This window comes from Eumetopias jubatus, unplaced genomic scaffold, assembly GCF_037043125.1.
Source record: "Eumetopias jubatus isolate StellerSeaLion01/CBP00866 unplaced genomic scaffold, mEumJub1_p1.0 scaffold_16, whole genome shotgun sequence".
NCBI classification, from domain to species: domain Eukaryota; kingdom Metazoa; phylum Chordata; class Mammalia; order Carnivora; family Otariidae; genus Eumetopias; species Eumetopias jubatus.
In genome coordinates, this window is record NW_028274822.1 from 83,578,684 (window position 1) to 83,600,970 (window position 22,287).

The following is a 22,287-nucleotide window of genomic DNA, read 5'->3' on the forward strand; positions in this document are numbered from 1 at the left end:
TTCCCCAGGCAGCGTCTTGACCCTAGTCCGCAGACCTGATTACCCACTGAGCGGGGGGCTATCGTCAAAATGACAGGTAATGGCAAGTGTTGGGGAGGATGTGGAGAACCCCCACTCATTGCTGGAGGTGGTGTGAGTGGTATAGTGCTACGGAACACAGTAGGGTGGGTCGTCATGGTTAAATACAGACTTATCATATAAGCCAGCAATTCCACTCCTGGGTATATACACCCAAGAGAAATGAAAATATGTTTGCATAAAATCATATACCAACATTCATAGTGTACTCTCATAATGGCCAAAAAGTGGAAACAGTCCAAACACCCACCAATGGATGACTGGGTAAACACAATGTGGTCTCTCCATTCAGTGGAATATTGTCCAGTAATAAGGGTTGAAGCACGGAGGTAGAAGCCGCAACATGGATGCACCTTGAACACGTGATGCTGACTGAAAGAAGCCGGACACAAAAGGACAAATACGGTGTGATCCCATTTGTATGAGTTGTCGATGACAGAGACAGAAGCAGATCAGTGGTGGCCAGGGATTAGGGGGGAAGGTGTGGTGGGAATGCAGAGTGACTGCTGATGGGATTCAGGTTTCTTTTGGGGCTGATGAAAATGATCTGGAATTAGGATAATGGATGCCCCTTGTGACATGGCTCACCTGGTCAATATCCTAAATATGAACTTTGTGACTATCCCCACACCGCTGAGTTGTACACTTTAAAAAAGTCGAAATTCACAGTGTGTGAATTACATCTCAACTGCAGTCTTTTTTAATTTAAAATTAAATTGACAAATTAAAAAAAAAAACCATTGTGCGCATGCTGCATTTCTGGACTGGGTCCTCATTCCCCTCTGCCTTCTGGCTGCTGGAGATGGAGCCTCTTTGTGTGCTCTGGCACACAAGAAGGCCCCCTGGCTCTCTGCTTAGCTTGCAATTGCTGATTGATCACATTTAGATTTTCGTTATTTTTTAGCCTCTAAGGCTCTTGCTTCCTGGTAAGTATTTTTTTTTTTTAAAGATTTTATTTATTTATTTGAGAGAGGGAAACAGAGACAGAGAGCACGAGCAGGAGGACCAGCAGAGGGAGAGGGAGAAGCAGACTCTTGGCTGAGCAGGGAGCTCGACATGGGGCTTGATCCCAGGACCCGGAGATCATGACCTGAGCTGAAGGCAGACACTTAACCAACTGAACCACCCAGGCGCCCCCTCCCCCAGTAAGTTTTAATACTGGCTGGGGTTACTCCCTCCTTGGAGCTCTTTTTTTTTTTTTTTTTTTTTAATTTTCTGAACTTTCCTTGGCACATGTATGTTTCCATGAGACCTTTAGTATCAGTTTGTCTAGTTCCGGGGAAAGTGCTTGTGGGCATTTTTGTGAGTATCTTTAGGATCATTAAATGTATAAATCAAGTTGGAACTGACATCTATCTAAGAGTGTGGCTATATCAGGAAGCCCTCAAAAGTGACAGTGGGGTACTATGTCCATGCAAGGGTAGCCATTGTCAGAGACCAAGGAGCTAGAGTAAAATAAATCCCCACTGGGATCAGCCCCACCCAGGTGACATGTCCTCCTTACTCCTACCTCCTGGGGCTACCCCATTTCCCACCATCTCACAATTCCCCTCATTCGAGTCACTTTAGGGGGGAGGCCTAGAGTCCGTGTCATGAAGATAGGAGTTACTGAATTGAGACCCACCACCAGTTCCTCCCAGGACGAGCAAGGCCAAGGCCGGGCCCCCACCTGCTGCTGGGTGCTTGGCGGGGCAGGTCTCTGCTGCCCACAAGTGTCTGCCCTGAGCTCTTGGAACTGGCCAACCCCAAAGGTGTAACTTGGGGTCCTGAGAGTCCCACCCCCGGATACGCAGGCAGTCAGGGAGGTGAGTCTAAGGAGACTTTATTAGCACCGTGTGCCCTTAGCATCAGATGGGGGCACACAGGAGGTGTGAGCCGGCTCGGCCTCTAAGCCTCCACCACCGTAGTCCCAGGGGAAGCAGAGGAACTGCTCTCCGGCATGGTCTCCCTCCCAGAGAGCAGCGCTAGAGAGGGGAGGGCTCCTCCTCACCCCCCCCATCCTGCTTCCCTGCCCTGGGCTGTGTCCCCCAGTTCCTATGTGGAAACACTCTTCCTGGTGTGATGGTACGAGGAGGTGTGCTCTTTGGGAGGCGATGAGGTCTTGAGGGTGGCGTCCTCGGAAATGGGATTCACGCCCTCATAAGAAGAGGCCAGAGGGATGCAAGAGGAGTGCAGCCTGGCAGGGGCTCTCAGAAGAACCTGACGGTGCTGACTTCTGGCCTCCAGAGCTGCCAGAAATACATTGTGGTTGATAAGCCCCCGGGTCTGAGGTACTGTGTTATAGCACCCTGGTGGCGCCCAGCCATGGGCCATGGAGAGTCAGGCTCGCTGAGACACGCAGGGGCTGGGGGGCAGGGGGCGGGAGTGCGTCCTGGCTCCTTCCCTTCTGTCTCCTCCGGCTCCTCCCTCGGGGCCGGACCGCCCACTCACCCACCCAACAGACGTTCACTGTGAATCCGCAGGGGTGCTGTCCCCGAGGCCCGCTGTGGGTGCCGGGCATCTGCTCCTCCCCGTGCCTGCCCTGTTGCCCGAGTTCCGGCTGTGATCTAGATCGTGCTGAAGGCGGGGGACATAAGGCATCTTCCCGCCGTGCTGATGGCTAGCAAGCCCTGAGCCTCGCCTGTGGTCACTGGAGCCCACATTCTGGGTCTGGCCCCCCGCTTTGTGGGTGTGAGTGCCATTGGCTGCAGTTGCCTCCCGACCTCTGATTCGGCCGCAGTGCTCTAATCTTCAAACCCACAGTCCAGTTGCGGCCCCTGCCTTCCGCTCCTCCAGACCATCCAGGGATTTAGATGGAATCCCTTTCTGCTTACGATTCTTGGACTATTTTGTTTTCCGTGCTGAGTCTTGACTACGGGGGACACTGTTGTTGGCCCAGAGGTCAGGAGTGCCTCTTGCAAGGAGCCGGTGCATTTGCCCTGGAGGGCAGAGAGAAGCAGGCTGAGCACCGTTGTTTGGGCACTGGCTCACGTTCAGCCTCTGGGGATGGAGAATCCCACTGGCGATGTTCCATCAGGTCAGGAGAGAAGACAAGAGCCTAGTAAAAATTCAGGAAGGCAAACAGGGCATGGCCTCGAGATACGCACATGGGGAGTGAGCACAACAGGAAGGGGAAAGAAAATCAGGCTCTAGTGACCAGGCATTCAGTCAGGTGTCCCACGAGAGGGACTGCATGGTACGCGTGGCCCCACTCCCTCTGTCTGTGACAAACAACACCAGCCAATCTGGGCAGGCTCTCCTGCCAGTGGCTGAGCTCAGAGAGCTCCTCAGCAGGAGACGTGAGCTGGTGTGGAAGGGCAGAGAAGTCAGGAAGGAGGACATTCTCAGCAGGGGCAGGATGCAGTGTGGGATGTACCCGTCTCTGTCTGAGAGCAGAGTCATGGCGGGGAGGCTGGAAAAGCAGGCTGCTGCCAGCCCATGGTCCCTGGACTCTGATGCGTGGCCACAGGAGGGAGGCGAGTCTGCGAGGTGGCCAGTGCCCACCTGATACAAGGGGGTATCAGCCAGGCTGGCTACACAGAGCAGGAGGAGAGCACGGAGTGGGGAGGCAGGGATATCAGATGGGAGGCTGGACGGAGTGGTTGGATCAATCTCTCACACGTGCATGTGCACACGCGCGCGCACACACACACACACACACACACACATCTGGCAGGTGACCCTGAGTCTCCTCATGCCGAGGGTTGGTGTCCTTCTGTCCGTCTGGTACAAACGTGGACTCTCTGGCCTTCACACATCAGGCTGGGGGAAGGTTAGAGAAGAAGTGGGTTAGCCCTACCCTTCCTGGCGAAGCTGAGACCACAGGGACAGCCAGCACATGGGGCAGGGGGCACACGTGGGGCCATGGCTGGGCCTGCCCGTTTGGCTGGAGTCATGGCCCTCCCCTGAGCCCACTGCCCCCAACGAAGCGTGCCCTGCCGCACCATAGTTCTCTTACCTTCACTGGCCATGGCTGGATGGGGCTGCCGTCCCTGCTCATGCAGCACAGGGCAGACATGTAGGCGGCGGCTTCCTTGGCCAGCAGGTCCCAGCGGGCATTATGGCCGAGGTTGCCTGTCGGGTCAGCTGGATCCAGGATGATGGGCCTGCAATTGCCACTGGAGTCAGGCTTATTCCTGGTAATATCGGGGTGTCCTCCTGAGAGACTGGTTGAACTAGTCTCCTCCCTCACCCAATACTCTGCGCCGGCCACTTCTCCCTTCTACATCCAGGGCAGACGTCACTAATCAATCACTGTGTTCCTTTGGGCCACACCCCTTCAGCAGGTAGCTGGCATTGGTAACAAATCATGGTACCGGTCCTACCACTCTCCCTTCCTACATCTGTGGCAGATGGGACCACCTCAGAGTCTTTTTCAACATACCATGCTAAGTGGCCATTACCCACGGACTGGGGATGCATCACGAATTTGTGAAAGCTTCTCTGCTTTCTCTGCACCATTTGAGAGGGAGGCAAAATCCCAAAGAATAAGACATGCTTACGTTACCTGGTGGGTTTACAGGTAGGGCTGCCAGATTTAACAAATACAAATAGAGGATGCCCAGTTAAATTTGAGTTTTGGATAAACATAAGTATATCCCCAATGCTGCATGGGACATACTTATCCTAAAAAGCGATTCATTGTTTATCTGAAATTCAAATTTGACTTGGAGCCTTGCACTTCATCTGGCAACCCTATTTATGGGGGACAAGGAAATGGATCGCCTGTCCCTCAGGTGCTAAGGACGTCCCTGTTAGAAAGGAGCTCAGTCTTAGGAAGAGGAGTTTGCTGTCCCTGGTCTGTGCCCTCCAGATGTGGGAGAGCGAGCAACCCCATCTTTGAGACTCTGTGACGGTGAGGGTGGGCCAGAACCTGGGCTGGAGAAGCTTCCAGTTCAGGAAGTCTCTGACAGTCTTGTCCTTGTTGCTGTAGTTGACGGTCCAGTAGACACAGAGCTGGCGGTACTGGCTGACCAGCTCTAGGACGGTGCGGAAGCCCTGGGCCATGTTGAATTGGGCGTCCCGGCTGCCCTGCTCCCAAGCATACACTGTCAGGAGTTCCAGCCCGTGCTGGGGGGGCAGGGAGCCTTTCCCCTTGGGCATCTTGTTGCACTGGGGAGTAACGGGAAAGAGGATGTGTCGGTTCACACTGGCAATGAAGAGGGGCAGGAGGGGCCCCTTCCAGAGCTGGCAAGCCCACCCCCAAATTTTACTGAGCACTTCCATGTGTCAGATGCCTGGCCGTGCATTATCCCCTCAAATCCTGTGACCTAGCCCAATTTTCCAGAGAAGCCAACTGAGGTCCCATGGGCTAGGAAGTACCTCTCCTTCTGCTCCACCAACCCAGGGTTCTGGCCAGGGCTGGGCCCTGCCCCCACCCAGGACCTCAGTGGGGCGGCCCTGTCCTCACACCGCACCTGCCGGTACCAGTGTTTCACCAGTCGGATCAGACTCTTCAGCTTGGTGGGCCGAGAGATGATGAAGTCCCGCTGCAGCTCCGTGAAGCAGGTGGAGTACTCGCCTGCGTGGTTGTAGCTGTGGATGAGGTCGACGTAGACTTGAGACGGGGGCCTGTAGCCGGGGACCACCTGGCCTGGAGAAAGGGAGGAGGCCACCATCAGTTCATTCCCCAGAGTCCCGCTGGGGCCAACTGAGCAAGGACTTCCAGGATCTCTTACTTGGGCATTTCCCTAATGGCTGGGCTGGGACCCACTGGGGGAGTGGGGAGCCACAGGGTGATTTTAGTTGAAGCACAGACATGGCATGACCCAGAGTTAAAATATCTTATGTTCCTTCCTGCCCCCTTTCAACCCTTCCATTTGCCTGTCATGGAGAAAGTCTCAGCTGGGAGCTAACTCATCTCTAACGGCTCTTGGCTGCTTGCTCATCCCTCTCTAACAAAGGGAGAGCTTTGGTCTCAGAGCCTCCGGTAAGAAATAGGACCGTAGGTGGTGAGCTGACATCACCCTCTGGTTTCATTGCCCTTAAAGGCATTCCTTGATATTCAAACTCTTGCTTTCTGAAGAACGATGTAGATTCAGATACATTTCTGGATGAATCCCTTCCTTGTCACTTGTTTTCCCAACCTTGGAAACCACATACATTCAGATACAGGGGACGTCCTCACTCTGCAAACTCCCCTATGCAAACTCAGAACTGAATAGATACAAAGAGATCTGTGTCTGTTTTGTTTAGGGATTTATCCTCAGTGCCTGGAGAACACTGGGCACATGCTTGGTGAATTTATTGAACTCATGGATCCTACGGATCTGTGGCAGGTGGAGGAGAACCACGCACAAATACTCAAAGCTGGGGATGCACAGCGACACCCCAATACCCACATCGTCAGGGGATGACACTGGCGCTCGAGGCAGCGAAGTCCCTCACCCAAGGTCATCCATCATGTTGGTACAACTGCTGAGACTAGGGCCCAGCCCAGAGCCACTGTGAGACCACGTAGCACTGTTGGGTGAATTAGACAAAGGTACCCTTTTCTCCACTTTGCAGGAGAATGGTGATAAACATACACGTGTACAAGGCCTACAAGGTGAACAGGTGTGCTCTGGTTGTGCACCGCACAACCTCAAAAACTGTCCCTGGCAGCCCGGCCCCCACTTTTCCCTCCTCTCAGGACTATGCCTGGGTACCTCACCTAAGGCGTTAAAGGCTGGCAGCACATCAAAGTCCACACTCTGGTCCAGCATCGTCTGGGACGTCAGGGAGAAACTCAGTACACGGGAATTCTCCCACTTGGGGATCTCGAACTTCACCTCGAACTGCATCTCCTGCTGACATGCCTCCAGCTGGGTTCGGATCTCTGAGATGATCTCAGCCCGCCTGTTCCCTTGCTCCGAGAACTGGCTGAAGCAGCTGAGGAACACCACTAGATCCGCATCCGAGCAGCCCTGCAGAGCTGTGCCTTTGGCTAAAGAGCCGCCCTGGGGAGGACACAGAGGTGGCTTAACCCCTGAAGGACTCCGGCTAGAGTCTGTGGGTTAGGAACTTGCTGTCTGACCTTGGCAAGTCACCTAACCTCTCTGTTTTACCTCTTCAATATGGGGTTAACACATAGTATGATTATGAGAAAAAGAAATGTGCAAGACATAAGTTTAAACCCTTCAACAAATGTAAACTTTCTCATTCCATCAAGTTTGGGGGTCTGGGGGCTGGGAGAGATTTGAGAGATTTTGTTTTTTTGTTCTTTTTGACCTGGTGGTTCTCAAGCCTGTCTGCATCAGGAGAGTTTTAAAAAATGACTGATGTCTGGCTCCTATGCCCCTGAGACTGTGATTTAATTGGCCTGGGAGGGGGACTGGGTATCAGTATAATTTTTTAAATGATTCTAAGTGAGGCCATGGTTGACAACCAGTGAACCAGGTTATCATCTTCAAGTGTCATGGATGAGGAAGGTAAGGATCAGAGAGGAGAGAGTATTTGCCTGAGGTCACACAACAAATCACCAGGCCTGGGAATTTTCACTGGCTGACTCTATGCTGATAATCTTCTGGAGCTGACCTGGGCCTCACTTGTGACTTCAATTGTGGACTGAGGTTGTATCTGATATAGTGGATAATGTGACTTTTTATACACCACCAGCATCCCTCTACCTTCTGGATAATGTGACTTTTTATACACCACCAGCATCCCTCTACCTTCTGGGATCAGCATCCTGGTTTTCTTTGGGGGAATCACTCCTCCCCCACACTCAGGTCCATGTGCAGCTGACTCCATCATATGAGCCAGGCTTGGCCAGTCAGAGCATGATTTTCTCCCTAGCCCCACGGATTAGTTTGGGGATGGGTATAAACCCGAGTCAGGCCAATGAAACTCAATTCCAAGACTTCTATGTGAACTTTAAGAAAACAGAATGCCTCTTTCTGGAAGTTTAGAGATGCCAAAGACCATCATATGGAAAGGTCCTGTCCAAAACAGAAGATGGCAGAGCCAAGAGCTGGGATGAAAATCTGAGTCCTGATGACCCTGCATGGGCTCCTAGATCTAGCTGTACCCGATGGTAGATCTACTCCAGGGCTTTCCATTTGCATCAGCCAATATATTTCTTTTGTTCCACCTTTCAAGTTGGTTGTCATAAGCAACCAAAACAGATGTGTTGGACACATCTGGGTCCTCTCTCTGCCATCCACTCACAACCACATTTTGGTTTCTCTTCTACACCCGGCCTTGTGCTGATTGTCATAAGGATGACAGAAGTGGGTCAGGCCTGGCCCTGGTCTGGGAAAGATCACCAGCCTGCAGGACCCTCCTTGCCCATAGCTCTCTGGGGACTTACCTTGACCACCTTGAGCACTTTGATAGCAGAATTCCGGAAGCAGTTTTCTCTCAGGAATGAGCAAATGGTATCAATGGCCTTGTTCACCTGAGCCAAGAACTGGCGGTTGGGCTGGAGAAATTCACTGATGAACTTGTCGAGGTCCCCAGCTGGGGTTTGGTAAAGGAGAGCAGGCTATGGAAAGAATCCGGGTAGGGCCAGCTTGAGACAGGATTCCCTAGGAACGCCCCAGCCCTGACTCCTGATATCCTGAGCGGATGAGACTCTCACTATCCCTATAACCTTTTTCTTTCTCAGCTGGTTGGTAGGTCTCTGTGGTAGCATCAGCAGGACCTGATTTCCAGTTCTGGTTCCACCACCAACACACAGCCTTGGTCTCCCCACTTTGAATGGGGGCAAGAACAAGGCCCATGCCTCACCAGATTGTATTATTAAGCACTGGTTATGAGATCCTGCTGAAAAATAGCAAATGCAATAAAATCATGTCCCTTTGGGGGCTGGCTATCATCTTAAGTGGGGTCCCCTAGAAGCAGAGCCCATGATGGGGATTCCTGTGCATGGATTAACTGGGGGCAGTGCCTGCCTGCAGGAGAAGGGGGGTGATGGAAGTAGGGAGGGCCGGGGAAGGAGCTAAGTAAGGCTCCAGCTGGAAAAAGCTTTTTCCTGATCCCACAGGGAACGCTGGACTAAGAACTCCATCACAGAGCTGGTCTCGCCTTCAAACAAGGGTGGGCCTTTTGTACCCCATGTCACTCAAGCATTGGCTGGGGCCAAACAACCTGTGTCTCAGCTGTAAGCCATCAGTAGCGAACACTCCTAGCAGCTGAGGATGTGTGCACCAGCAGGGAAAGGCGAGCTGGAAGGGGGCCCCAACAGCATCTGCCACCCCAGGGACTCCTCTCTTACCATCACATCCCAGGGCTCCACAGATGGCCCTTCTCCACTCTTAAAGCAGGCCTGAGTCCCCAGAATTGCTGCTTCCTGGGCCAACAGCTCCCAGCTGCCCTGGCCCACATTCCAGGTGGGGTCGGCAGGATCCAGGACCAGGGGCCTGGGGGCAGAGTGGATGGGCAGGCAGGTGAGGGAGGTGGGAATCAGTGAAGGAGCAGGGAGGTGGAAGGGACTAGGAAAGGGTGTGGGAGCTGGGGAGAAGGAGAAGAGTGTCAGGACCTTAGGGTTGGCCCAATCTCTCCCAAGCACAGTAGGGTTCCTGTCTGGCCGCCTCAGGCAGGAAGGTATTGGGTGGTCCCTTAATTTCAGAAATGATATGTTATTGTGTTAATGAAACTGGCCCTGGCTTATCTGGGGGCTCCACGTGTCCATGCTTCCTCAGTAAAGAGTCCAGAAGGAAGCAGAGTGAGGAGTGGGGTTGGGGCACCCAGAGCCCACCCTGCACCCCTCCTGGACACAATGATGACTCTAGGGTGACAGTGGGGGAGGAGAGGGATGATGCAGGGAAGGCAATGGGCAAGTGGGTCTGCACCTCTTTTTCTGAAGTTGGCCAAGAAGCTGTGTTCTGATATCAGGGTCCTCAAAGCCATAGTTGACTGTCCAGTAGACACAGAGCTGCCGGTGCCGCTGGACAAGCTCTAGGACGGTCTTTAGGCCTTCGGCCATTTTGAAAGAATCTTTCCCACAGCCTTGCTCCCAGGCGAATATGGTCAGCAGCTCCAGGGCGTAGACGGGGGGCAGAGAGGCACAGGCTGGTTGCTGTCCTTTGTTCTGAGCTGCAACCTATGTCACCCAAAGCCAATCAAAGAATGAGTGGATGTGAGCACCTACTATGTGCTAAGCATGGCCTTATGTACTCGGAGAGGGAGGGGAATAGAAAAACAAAACCACAGAAAAAATAGAACCCTTCTCATTTTACAGGTGGATAAACGGAGGTCCGGGGTGGGGTAGTGACTTGTCCGAAGTCACACAATGACCTGAGACTAAGAATCTCAGACTTGATCTCCGCCTGGAGTCTCTCCTCAAAGGTGTACAGGATTGGGGGCTGCAATATATTCAAGCTTGGTATGCCGACATCTGTCGCAACAGTGACGTCAGCAGCAGTGGGTGCTCAGTAGATGTTTGTTGAATTGAGTACATGATTGCGAGTGCATTCAGATTACTGTTTAGTGGGGGCGCTCTGGAGGATGTTCAGGGTTTATTTAGTACAACTTACGCAGAGGACAGTGATGGCGGAACAGCATGAGCTAGGGCTGCGGGTGGGCAAGAACAGGGGAAGCATTAGCAGTGCGAGGATGGAGGAGAAACTGAGGAGCTAGAGAGGGATGGTGAACCCCAGCCACAGGAAATGAACACTTGGGGCCTGTTGGAGGAGGTGGTCCTTCTACTTGGGATGGCCAATAAGAAGCGAAGGAAGGGAGAGGTCTGCCTAGGAGAGGAGCTGATTGGCTGAGGCAGTTGCCATGACAGCAGCTGCTTCCTGGGAGAAGCTAGGGGGTATGGCAGCCTCACCTGACGGTACCAGTGCTTCACTAGCAGGATCAGGTTTTTCAGCTTGGTTGGGCGATTGTTCACGAAGTTCCTCCGCAGGTCTGAGAAGCAGGCCGCGTGCTCGCCCCTCTGGCAGCCGCTGTTGAGGAGGGTCGAGTAGACCTGGGGCGCAGGTTTGGCGCCAGGGCAGAGCTGCCCTGTGGAAATTTGAAATACTCTGAGCGCAGAGCTCTAACGAAGACATCTGCATGTCCCAGCCTAGCCACTCACCAGCCTTTATTAATATTTGAACATTAATTACATAGCACTGCAATCAATAATACACAATCTACAACGTAGAATAGCAATCGGAACTTTTTTTTTTTAAGCACCAAATATGTGCTGGGTGCTTTTCAGTAATTTTCACTCATCCACCCAATAACTCTTCAAGGTGGGTGATCTTGACCCCAGGCAAGCTATGTAGCATAGCAGTTAAGGGAATTAGACTCCAAGGCACAGGCTGGAGGTGGCCCTCACCCACAGCATCAAAGACGGGCAGGAGGGTCACATCCATCCAGCTTCCTAGGGCCGTGGACACCAGCTGGAACTGCAAAGCCCCGGGCACGGTCCGCTCAGGAAACTTGAGGCTCAGGCCGGGGACTGGGTCCTGCCACCGGGATTCCAGCTGTGCCTGCATCTCATTAAGGATCTCGGGGCGGTGGGCCCTTTGGTCCTTGTAGTCTTTGAAGCAGTTGAGGAAAATGATGAGTTCGGTATCAGAGCCGCCCCTCAGGTCTGTGCCCCGGCCAAACGAGCCCCCCTGCAGAGGAAGGACCATCTCAGACCCGCGAGTGTCCCTGAGCTCAGGCGTCAGACTCTCACCCCAACGGCTGCCCCCCCCGCCCCGCCCCTGCAGCCCAGACACTACTGGGCATCTCACTGATGCTGGGTCCTGGGGCACCACGACAGAGGCAGTGACCTCTGACTCTTAGAAGCCTGGCAGAGTCTGACTATACCTGTCTGCACCTGCCCTCTGACCCCCGGGGCCCTGCACAAAGTCAGACCAGCGTGCAGCAACAGAGAACAGGGGATGCAGTGAAGGGGGGTCAGAGATTAAAGATTTTAGCCAAACATCTGCAGCACCTACTGATTGCACATATGGACCACAGGTTGCAAATTGAGGTCCCAGGGCCAGATGGGGCCTGCAGATGTGCTCTGTTGGCCTGTTTCAATTAACCAACCAATCAATCCATCCATTCATTCATTCAACACATTTATGAGCACTCACATGTACCAAGATACGGGAGTACATAAAAGGTACCTGCTCTCCTGGAACTTATATTCTAGCAAGGGGAGAGGAGTGAGGGACAGTCAGCAGACAAAAGCCCTCAGAAAGTGCTAAGTGCTGTGTGGAGGCACATCAATCAGGAAGGGGACCGGGGATGGAAGGGAGGTTGCAGTTGTAAATTGAGCAGTCAGGCCTCCGTGAGAAGGGGACTTGGGTCCCAGACTTAAAGGAGGGGAGGGAGCCAAGTGGATGGGGGAAGAGCCTTCCAGAAAGAGACACCAGCCAGTGCGGACTGTGCCTGGTGAGTTCAAGAAGCAGCCAGGAGGCCAGTATGGAGTAAGTGAAGGTCAGAGCAAGACCAGGAGCAAATCCTACGGGCCTTGAGGCCATTGTACTTGGTGAAACCACAGAGGATTTTGAGCAGAGGATGGAAGTGGTCTGATTAGGGTAATAGCGGCTTAAAAAACTATCATTAAACTTTTTTAAAAGCTGGCACTCAGATATGTACCTCGGAGGGCAGCACACTCCCCTTCCATGGATGTCCACTTGCCTTGCTGGCCCCCGACTCCTTCCCCTCCTCACTGTGGTGCCCCAGGAAGTGCCCATCAGCGTCTCCATGCACCGACTCACCTTGCTGACTCTGGAGGCCTTGTAGACACAGTTCTCACGAAGGCAACCCAAGATGACATCGATGGCCTTGCCGATCTGCTTCTGGAACTGGGGGTTTGGTTTCAGGTGGTTCTGGATGAAGCGGTCCAGGTCCCTGGCGGCGATCTGAGACAGATCCAAGGCCGTCCCCAGTGTGGAAGGGGTGATGCAGGCAGCCCCCGAGGGGCCGGGAGCTGGGCCTGAGGGCTGCCTGCTCCCTGCCCCTGGGTGCACAGCATGGAGACTGCTGCTGTCCTCAGGGGTCCTCTGGGCAGAGTCTCGCTGGATGGGGTGGCCTAAACCTGAGCTCCCGGCACGTGGAAGGCCCTGGAAGTGTGTAGGAAGGAGCTGTCTTACAGGCATAGGAGTTTCTCCAGCCCTTCTCTCGCCAGCCCCCTCCCAATGGACAGTCAGGGTGACTGAGACTACGAGCGGGGAAGTGGGAGGGCCACCGTAGCCCATATGGTGCCTTTGTGCAGATTAGAAAAGGGTGCCCTTACAGACGGGATCAATTCTAGAAAGGGCCCCTGTGCTGGGCGGACACGGTGTGGTAAGCGGACAACAACCCCGCGAGCACAGAGGTGTTCCTCCAAGCAGGCTCAGCTTGGTGAACAGGTTGTTTGCATGCCTGCAGCCCCCACTCCGCAACTCTGTCCCACACCCCACGGCCCCAGCGCCCGCTAGGCACTCAGCAAACACTGAGCATGTGAATTAGGCGCGGCTTTACACCTAACAAGGATCCCCAGAGCCCCTCACTCACGGGCCCCTCCCAGGGCTGCACAGCGCTCCCTGCCGCCTGCAGGAAGCATGGGTGCTCATAGCAGGACTGTGCCTCCCGGGCCAGTAGATCCCAGCGCCACACTGCTCCGTCCCCCACATCCCACGTGGGGTCAGCCGGGTCCAGGATCACAGGCCTGCAAATCCAGAGGGACAGGAAGGTTCCGGTTGGTACGGCGGTCAAGATCAGGGGCTCTGAGGTCAAGCAGACCTGGTTCCAATCCCCGTTCTTCTACTTTCTAGCTGTGTGACCTGGGGTAGATAACTTACCTCCTCTGAGCCTGTTTCCTTTTGTGCAAAATGGGGATGACAACAGTGCCTGCTTTCGTGGGCTGTTGTGGAGATTAAATTGGATCAACGGTCCTCAACTCTGGCTGCACATTAGAATCACAGGGTACGAGGATCTAGCCCCAGGGGCTCAAGAGTTACGGCCATGGCTTAGCTGTCTTATTCCTACGTGTGTATCCAACGGTGCACGCACACAGAGGTACACGTACAAAACGGTTCCTAACAGCCTTCTTGTAACAGCCCCGGGGCAGAAACAACCAAATGTCCATCATCAGCACAATGGGAAGCATACTGTGATAAATTCACACAATGGAACACTATTCAGCCACACAAAAAAATAAGCAACAATAACCAAGTACACACAACGATCCAGAAGGATCTCAAACATTTAACGTTGAGAAAGAGATGTCAAACACAAAAGTACATGCCGTGTGATTCCCTTTCGGTAAGATTTTAAAACAGACAGGATTGGAAGGGTAACAGCCGGAAGGGGTCACCTCTGGGATGTCCCTGATCGGGAGAGAGAAAGGGGAAGCTCCTGAGGTGCTGGAAATATTCTCCCTTGATCTGGTGGTGGTTTCTTTTCTTTTCTTTCTTTCTTTTTTTTTTTTAAGATTTTATTTATTTGACAGAGACAGCGAGAGAGAGAACACAAGCAGGCCCTCCACTGAGCAGGGAGCCCGATGCGGGGCTCGATCCCAGGACCCTGAGATCATGACCTGAGCTGAAGGCAGACACTTAACCCACTGAGTCACCCAGGTGCCCCTGATGGTGGTTTCACAGGGACGTTCACTTTACAGAACGTCATCAAAATGTGCCCTTTGGATAGGTATGCTGTGTGTCACTACAATGTTCACACGTACAATATGTTCACACAAGAAAAATCTTTTTAAAAACTGCCCCAAGAGGGGTGCCTGGGTGGCTCAGTGGGTTAAGCGTCTGCCTTCAGCTCAGGTCATGACCTCGGGGTCCTGGGATCGAGCTCCACATCAGGCTCCCTGCTCAGCGGCGAGTCTGCTTCTCCCTCTGCCTCTGCCCCTGCACCCCACTTGTGCTCTCTCTCTCTCAAATAAAAACAAAAACTGCCCCAAGTGATTGTAATTTCCCTCTGGGGCTGAATCCACGGAATGAGGAAGCCACGGGCGGTGCCTGGCTTTGGCCCCCACGCAGGCCCACCCAGTTTTATCGTTGTTAATTACCTCCCGAGGCCTCAAGCCCAGGAGAGTGGGTAGGGGGTGTGGGGAGGTACCTGGTTCTCTCAAGCTGCTGCCTCAAGAACTGGCTGACTGTAGCCTCCTCGAAGCCATAGTTGAGGGTCCAGAAAACACACAGGTGCTGATACTGCTGGATCAGGCCCAGGACGGTCCGGAGGCCTTGGGCCAGGCTGAAGGCATCCTTCCCACAGCCCTGCTCCCAGGCGAATATCGTCAGCAGCTCCAGGGCATAGGCCGGAGGAAGCATCTCCCTCCTCCCCTCCTCCTGGCACACCTGTAAGAGGGTAAAGGGGAGGGGAAGGAGAGAGCTCTCCACAGAACTTTGCTAGATCTCTCAGTCCCTGGGGCGTGGACCCCACAGGCTGAAGCCTGGGATGAGATGCTGTGTTCTAGAAGCAACCTGATTTTTCTCATCTGCCCTCACTCCTTCAGCAAAGTCACAGGCTCATATGAGATCCAAGCTCCTGGGAATGGGGAGCAGTCAGAGAGAGGCCAGTCGGTACTGTGAACCTGTTACTGATCCCCCAAATGAAAGCATGGCAGAACTTGCCCAGGGTCAGAGGGCAAGTCAGTGGCTGAGCAAGAACAGGAATCCAGGACCTCATCATCCTAGACTTGCTTTATGATGAGTGGTCCAACAGAAGGACCAAGCCATGTGCCCTGAGGTTTTGCGGGGCCTGATCTCTCATCTCTAGGCACAGGCTGGGCACCCCTTCCTCAATACCCAAGAGCCTATCCACAAACATGAATATTTTGGAGGGAGGGTGTTATTCCTGAGGCTGGGATGGGGGGTGTACAAACTCCACATTACTTCATACCATACATAAAATATTCCAAGTAGTTTCAAAGCCCTAACACCACAGGAAAAGAAAAATCTTAAAACCCTTTGAAAGGAAAGAATAATTTTTCTTACAGAAGAATAATTTTTAGAAAGTCAGGATAGGCAAAGCCTTCTTACACAAGACGCACAAAGCACAAATCACTTAAGAAAAAGATGAATGCACCTGATTACATTAAAATTCAAACATTATCTGTGACAAAAGACCTATGAACAAAGTGAAAGTACAAGCCTCGGACTAGGAGAATAGATTTGCATTATATCAACTCCCTAAGAATTAGCACCCAGACTATATAAAGAGCTCCAACAAACCAACAACAAGAAGACGGCTAATGCAGTAGAAAATAATAAGCAAATGACATGAACAGGCAATTCCCATAAAGAGACACATGATTTGTCTGCGAAGCCTAAGAAAATACTCTTGCTGTCATGAAATCACAAATTCCGTCACGAGTGCCTGGAACAAGGACCCTTGGTGGTGGCCTCACCTGACGGTACCAATGCTTCACCAGCAGGATCAGGTTCTTCACCTTTGCCGAGCGAACATTCACAAAGTTCCTCCGCAGCTCTGAGAAGCAGGCCGCGTGCTCGCCGCCCTGGCAGCCACTTTTGAGAAGCGTCGAGTAGACCTGGGGCGCAGGTTTGACGTTGGAACTGAGCTGCCCTGGGGGTGTGAAGTGCTATGAGTCAGGAAGGGTTCTGAGGCACAGGATGGAGAAATTGGGGGGAATTTGGTGGCAGGGGGAGGAATCCACTAGCATGGGGGGTTTGGAGGATGAGAAAGAGAACCTGGAGCTTCTCAGGAGGCAGAGAGGAAAGCTCGAGACCAGAAGGAAGGGTCCCTTCCTTCCAAACCCAGGGCCAGGCTGAAGAAGAGCAGCCGTATTCCAAGGTGGCTAAACAGGAATGATGCTTTGAGCTGAGTCAGGAGTACGTAGAATCTGACAGTTCTCCCCTCCCCGAGGCTCCCTCAGGCGGCACCAGAATACCACCATACATACCTTTAATTAATCGGTGCCATAGGGAAAGGAAACAAAGCTGGAGAAGTAAAAGGCAAAAGGTCCTGATGCCTTAGCAGTGATGGCTAATATTGTTTGAGTGCTCACGACACTCCAGGCAGGCACTGGGCTGAAAGTTTCACGTGAGTCCCCCACAGCCCCACCAAAACCTGATCAGGCAAGTGTTCCTCACCTCATTTCACAGCTGAGGACCTCGAGGCACAGAGAAGAAACTCAGTACTCTTTCTAAGGTTACATAGCTGACAAGTGATGGAGACAGGATGGGAACCTAAAGCTGGCTGACTTTACGGTATGTGCCTTTCCCTCCACCACTTCCCGAGGGCCCAGCCTGGGAAAAGTAAGCCCTCTCCGTAATTTCCCAGGTTCCTGACACCGCTTACTTGCTGTGTGACTTTGGGCGAGTTACTGTCCGTCTCTGTGCCTCAGCGTCCCTCTTGGTAAAAAGGAAGATACGACAGTGCAGGTCTCACAGGTTTGTTTGGAGGGATTAATGAGATAAAATATGTCAGGAGCTTGGAACAGTGAAGCATTTAATAAGGAGTAGCTATTATGATTAATGTTTGCATATCCAGAGGGTGGATGTACCAGATGGGGAGAGCGTGGCTGTCTTCCAGGACCTCATAACTGGATAAACTCAAGAGACCTATCTCCCAGGGCATCATGGTTAATAATAATAGCGGAGAATAATAATAATAAGAAGAAGAAGAAGAAGAGCAAGCACTCATATAGCCCCATCATGCGCCAGGAACCGTTCAAAATTCATCACACACCTTAACGCATACAGCCTTTCCAAAAACTCCGTAAGATGGATTAACTAGGGTCCCATTATTATTAACCTCATTTTACAAGTGTGGGCACAGGGGCACCTTATTATATTAAATCAAGGATGGATATATTATGAAGAGGAATGCAAAGATCACATTAATGGTTTTAAGATAAAAGACAAGACTTTGCAGAATTCTGGCCTTGTCCCCAGCCCCCTACTGCCGGGTGCATGCCCCTTTGTTTTCTCCTTTGGGGGTATTTATGGAAGGGCCGAGCAGCACTGTTCTAGGCAGTGGCTGAAGGAAACTCCCCAGTTGCTTGAGCGAGGGCGGGGCATCTGGACACCAGGACCACAGATCCAGGAGGAACTGGGCTTTCTTGGCCCAGACTCAGTATGTTCAGTGAGGAAACTGGAGCCCAGAGAGAGTTGCCCAGGCCACACATAAGGTCAGGGCAGGAAGCTCTGTCTGACTCCTAATGCTCTTGCCCCCAAGTCTGGAATGGGCCAGGCACCCCTCACCCAGAGCATCAAAGGCCGGCACCAAGCTAACATCCATCCAGTTTTCAAGGTCCGTGGATACCAGGCGGAACTGTAGGACCCCAGGCCTGTCCTGCTCAGGAAACACAAAGCTCAGACCGTGGATGGGTTTCTGACACCAGGGTTGTAGCAGGGTCCGCAGCTCGTTGAGGGTCTCTGCCCGGTGAACACTCTCGTCCTGGTAGCTCTTGAAGCAGTCAAGGAAGATGACAAGTTCAGAATCACAGCCACCCCTCAGCGCGGTGCCCCGGCCGGCGGAGCCTCCCTGCAGAGAAAGGGGAGACCATGTGCACACAGCAACTGGTATTCGGCGCCATGCAGAAATGCAGGGCGAGCACAGCCAGCTATGTTTTCGAGAAAAGCCATTTTCATTTGTAAATCCGTGATTTCTAAATGTTGTCAACCAACTTTGAACATTTTTGTGAGTTTAAAATTTTTTATTTATTTTTTTAACTGTGGGTGAAACAAATTCTGGTTTGCAGAACATGTTTGTGACCTTTGCCTGGGATTCAGTCCAGAGCTACTATATGACTTGCTGAATTTTCAGGACTTTTCTGACAGGTGTTTCTTTCTGCAAAGCTGTTGGCTGAGGACTTGGGAAGGAAACTCACACACGATCAGTCTCTCTGTGCCTGCAGCTCTGTCAAATGTCTGCCAACCTGTAAAACCTCACTTCCAGGCAATACCCCTGATGTGGTTTACTTGTGGTTACACGAGGCAGTGAGGCTCAGGGAGTGAAGTGAGTAACACAGCCAGGAAAAGACAAGAACCAGGGTTAGCCCTCCAGGGGCACCTCCCCCACCAAGCTGGGATTGCTAATTACCCCAGTGGTATCCCAGTTCCTTTGCGGCCAGCTCCTCACATCAGGGGCTGCCAACCAAGGGGGAACGGGGCAGAGCAAAGAGGGATATTGTAGACTGAGCACTTTTGCACACGATCATCTCATTGAACCTCCCAACAAGCCTGGGAGAAAGGTGACTCGTCATTCTCTCACTTTACGAAGGAGGGAATGGGGAAACGAAAGTGCAGGGAAGTTTGCTTACCAAAGCCCTGCCCAGAGAGGCAGCATCAAGTGCTTTGAATGCAGGAAGTCAATTCGGGAGGTTGGGCTCCAAGCCTACATTCTTCCTGCACCCCCTCCCCCATAGATTAATTCACTAAAAAATATGTCTATATTTTTTAGTGTCTAAACCTACCACAAAAGAAGAGAGGGTTATAAAGAAGACTTTTGCCACATTTGCTCTATTTATTCAACCTCTGTTTTCCTCCTTATGTGATTTGAAAAGAAATTCCAGCCACTGTGTCATTTCATCTGCATACGCTTTCATGGGCATCTCGAACATGGTGATCCCCAGTGAGGGGTGGTGACATTTGTCCCAGGGGACATTTGGCAATGCCGAGAGACAATTTTTGGTGGTCCTAGCTGGAGCAGGGGAGCCCCTTTACGTTGGCCCCGGGGGTGGGGGTTCTTCTGACGGGACTGCAGAGGCCTGCCCCCCTTCCTTGCTTTCTGGTCCACCTAGAAGCCCCAGGCTCATCTTGCACATCTTATTCCAGCCCTGGAATCAGCCATTCTTCCAAGGAGCCCTTTCCACAGGGAGCAGCATCTCAAGACAGGAAAGGCAGCCCCTAGCCCTACCCACTTCACCACTGCCTCCTTCAAAGCCTGGAACGATCAGAAGGCCATAAGCTACATTCAACCACGAGAGCTGTTTCCAGGTTTTCCAGGGAAGCAAAGGATGCCAGAGCTTTAGAGATTCTTAAACTCTTGCTCCAAAGGAATTCTTCCTGTCCACCTCCAAGGCAGAAATCTGCCTCCACATTTCATAGGCTGCGAGTCTCTCCTTCTCCTTCCCCTTTCCTACCTCCCAAGCTAAGACTCAGCCCTAGGAAACCACTAGCTGCTCTGGGGTCATCCCCTGCTCATCCCTTCCCTGGCAAGCTCCAAGTCCCCTCTACCCCAGCCAGCTTCCCTCGCTGCATCCCTGGAGCCCCTGAGTTTGCGCTGAGGATATAGTAGGTGACGCCCATCTCCTCCGAGTCTGTGGGCAACCTGAGGTCACCAGGTCACCAGCGAAGCATTTAAGTGACAAAATGGGGCAGGGCTCACCCACACCCAGTCCCAGTTTCCCAAGTCATAAAACAGGGACAATAATCCCTAACCTCACTGAATGTGAGGATTAAGAGGGATGACTCCTTTAACGAGACAATGTTTATTGTTATTGGGTAGTTTCTCAGTAAATTAGGCTATTATGGCTATTATAGATTACTCTGTTTCTGCACCCTTAGGGTCAGGCATGGTGTGAGGACTGGAGTCTGTCTGGACCGGGTAAAGGACTGAGTGAGTCAATGAAAGAACCTGTGAGAGGCAGCCCACAGGAGCATAGATGCAAGCAATCAGACCACCTGGCTTTGAATCTTGGCTGGATTTCTCACAAGCTTGGACACATTATTGCGTCTCTGTGCCTCAGTTTCCCATGTGTCAGGCGGGGTTAGTTGTCCCTACCCGGCCGGGCTGTGGTGTGCAGTCTATTTTCAGGGCACTTCGAACAGCACTGGCGCATAGCAAGAGGGCTGAATGAAAAGAGCTGATAGAAACCGTCGTGGTCCGCAAAGCCCGTGGTAATGCGCCGGCATCCTCCGAGGATTGTCCCTATTTCTAGGTGTCCCCACCTTCCCGCGGCGCCTACCTTGGCGATTTTCAGCACCCTCCAAGGCTGGGCAGCCGCGCGGCCCCCGGGCTCACGCAGGGAGGCTGCCAGGGCGCCCAGGGCGCGCCGCGCAGCCGCCAGGAACTCGGGGGACGGCTGCAGCCTGCGGGCCACCAGGTTGTCGAGCGCGGCGGCGGGGGTGAGGTACAGGTCCATGGCCGGCTCCGGGACCCTAGCGCGCCCCGGCTTCCCTCTCGCGCTCTGCGCGCTCCCCGGTGCCTGCAAAGCCTAGGCCTTGGCTCTGCGCCCGGAGGCCGGGGAGGGGGCGGCGCAGCTGCGCCAGCCTCCCCCCTCCCCCCTCTCCCCGCCCCCGCGTCCCTCCTTCCCAACTTCGCAGGCCTTCCACTCCCCTCCCGCTTTCAGTTTCATTTCTTTTCAGCAGTTCTGGGCTCTTGCAGCCGCTTTCCCTTTCCCTTCCCCGGCCTGGTTTCTTTCCCTCCGCCTCCCGGCTTCCAGTACTGGGCCCGCCTCCCCTGGACCCGCCCCCCGCCGCCAGCTCCAATGAACTGCACGCGCCTGAACAAAACGCCTCGGCCTCAGCAGGTGCACAGAGCACAAGCACTGGCACCGAGCCACGGGCCCCGAGCATTTAAGAAACGTGCAGGATTTACGGGAGGACGTGGCTACACCAACTGAGCAGCCTGGAGGAGGTTCCCCCAAACAGAGAACCCCTGGCTGGCTCTCTGGCTGAAGGAGACATTCTAAACACCACCAGTAACAAAAAACACTTGCAGGACACATGTCCCTCCTGCTTTCCGTCCATCATCGCATTCAGTCCTTCCAACAACCAGGATGTAAGTGCTATTCTTATCATACGCATTTGATAGATGAGGAGATTAAGGTACAGAGAATGGAGGCCCCTTGGCCCAGGTCACATACACAGCCAGAAAGTTGTCAGACTGGATTCAAACCCAGCGCAAGCTCTCAGTACTAGTGCTGTGTTCCTAGAGGAGCCAACTCCTCCTAAATAATGTATACATTTAATGCAATTCCAAAATGTTTAGAATACCATTTGTTAAACATATCGTTCTGGAGTCCGTCTGTAAGAATTAAGAATTATTTTTAAAGAGGAGAAACGAGGAAGGAAGGTCAGTGTAGAATGACACCTCACACAATATTACATCTTTGGCCGTTATAAAGCTACAAGGAGAGTTAAGTCCCTTTGGGACTGGCACAAAACTAGCCGAGGAGTGGAGACCTGAATCTACCAGGTAGCTCACTGCTGTTCTGACTTCATGCCTGTCTTCTCCCTTTCTGGCGGCTTCACGATTGCTTCTCCACCCAGTGGACCAGAACCTGAACTCTTTCGCAGTCCATCCCCTCCGGTAGCAATGAATGTTAACGAGGACTTCCTGAAGTCTGCCTTCACCTAAAGGACATAGATGGGGTCGGAGGGTGAACTTCAGAGTTCCTAGTGAACCAGAAGAAAAGGT

At 52.8% G+C, this 22,287-nt stretch overlaps 1 protein-coding gene across 1 annotated transcript; it reads right to left on the reverse strand.

Annotated features, from left to right (window-relative positions):
* Positions 1 to 1,884: 1,884 nt before the first annotated feature.
* OAS3 (2'-5'-oligoadenylate synthetase 3) lies at positions 1,885 to 21,092 on the reverse strand. Its single transcript, XM_028116416.2, has 16 exons — positions 20,834 to 21,092; positions 18,126 to 18,408; positions 16,310 to 16,485; positions 15,019 to 15,257; positions 13,465 to 13,618; positions 12,687 to 13,031; positions 11,306 to 11,588; positions 10,811 to 10,986; positions 9,831 to 10,081; positions 9,254 to 9,398; positions 8,348 to 8,521; positions 6,710 to 6,995; positions 5,475 to 5,650; positions 4,931 to 5,169; positions 4,016 to 4,163; positions 1,885 to 3,819 (listed from the first exon to the last, which is right to left on the reverse strand). The coding sequence occupies exons 1-16, from the start codon at positions 21,008 to 21,010 to the stop codon at positions 3,808 to 3,810; spliced, it is 3,264 nt and encodes a 1,087-aa protein (XP_027972217.1). The 5' UTR covers positions 21,011 to 21,092; the 3' UTR covers positions 1,885 to 3,807.
* Positions 21,093 to 22,287: the final 1,195 nt, after the last annotated feature.

Bases quoted from the DNA above. Each gene is read 5' to 3' on its own strand.
- OAS3 (XM_028116416.2), bottom strand. From the start codon at position 21,010: ATGGACCTGTACCTCACCCCCGCCGCCGCGCTCGACAACCTGGTGGCC. The intron at 18,409-20,833 runs GTAGGCGCCGCG...CTTTCTCTGCAG, and splicing joins GGGTGCTGAAAATCGCCAAG to GGAGGCTCCGCCGGCCGGGG. The intron at 16,486-18,125 runs GTGAGGGGTGCC...TCACACCCCCAG, and splicing joins GCCGGCCTTTGATGCTCTGG to GGCAGCTCAGTTCCAACGTC.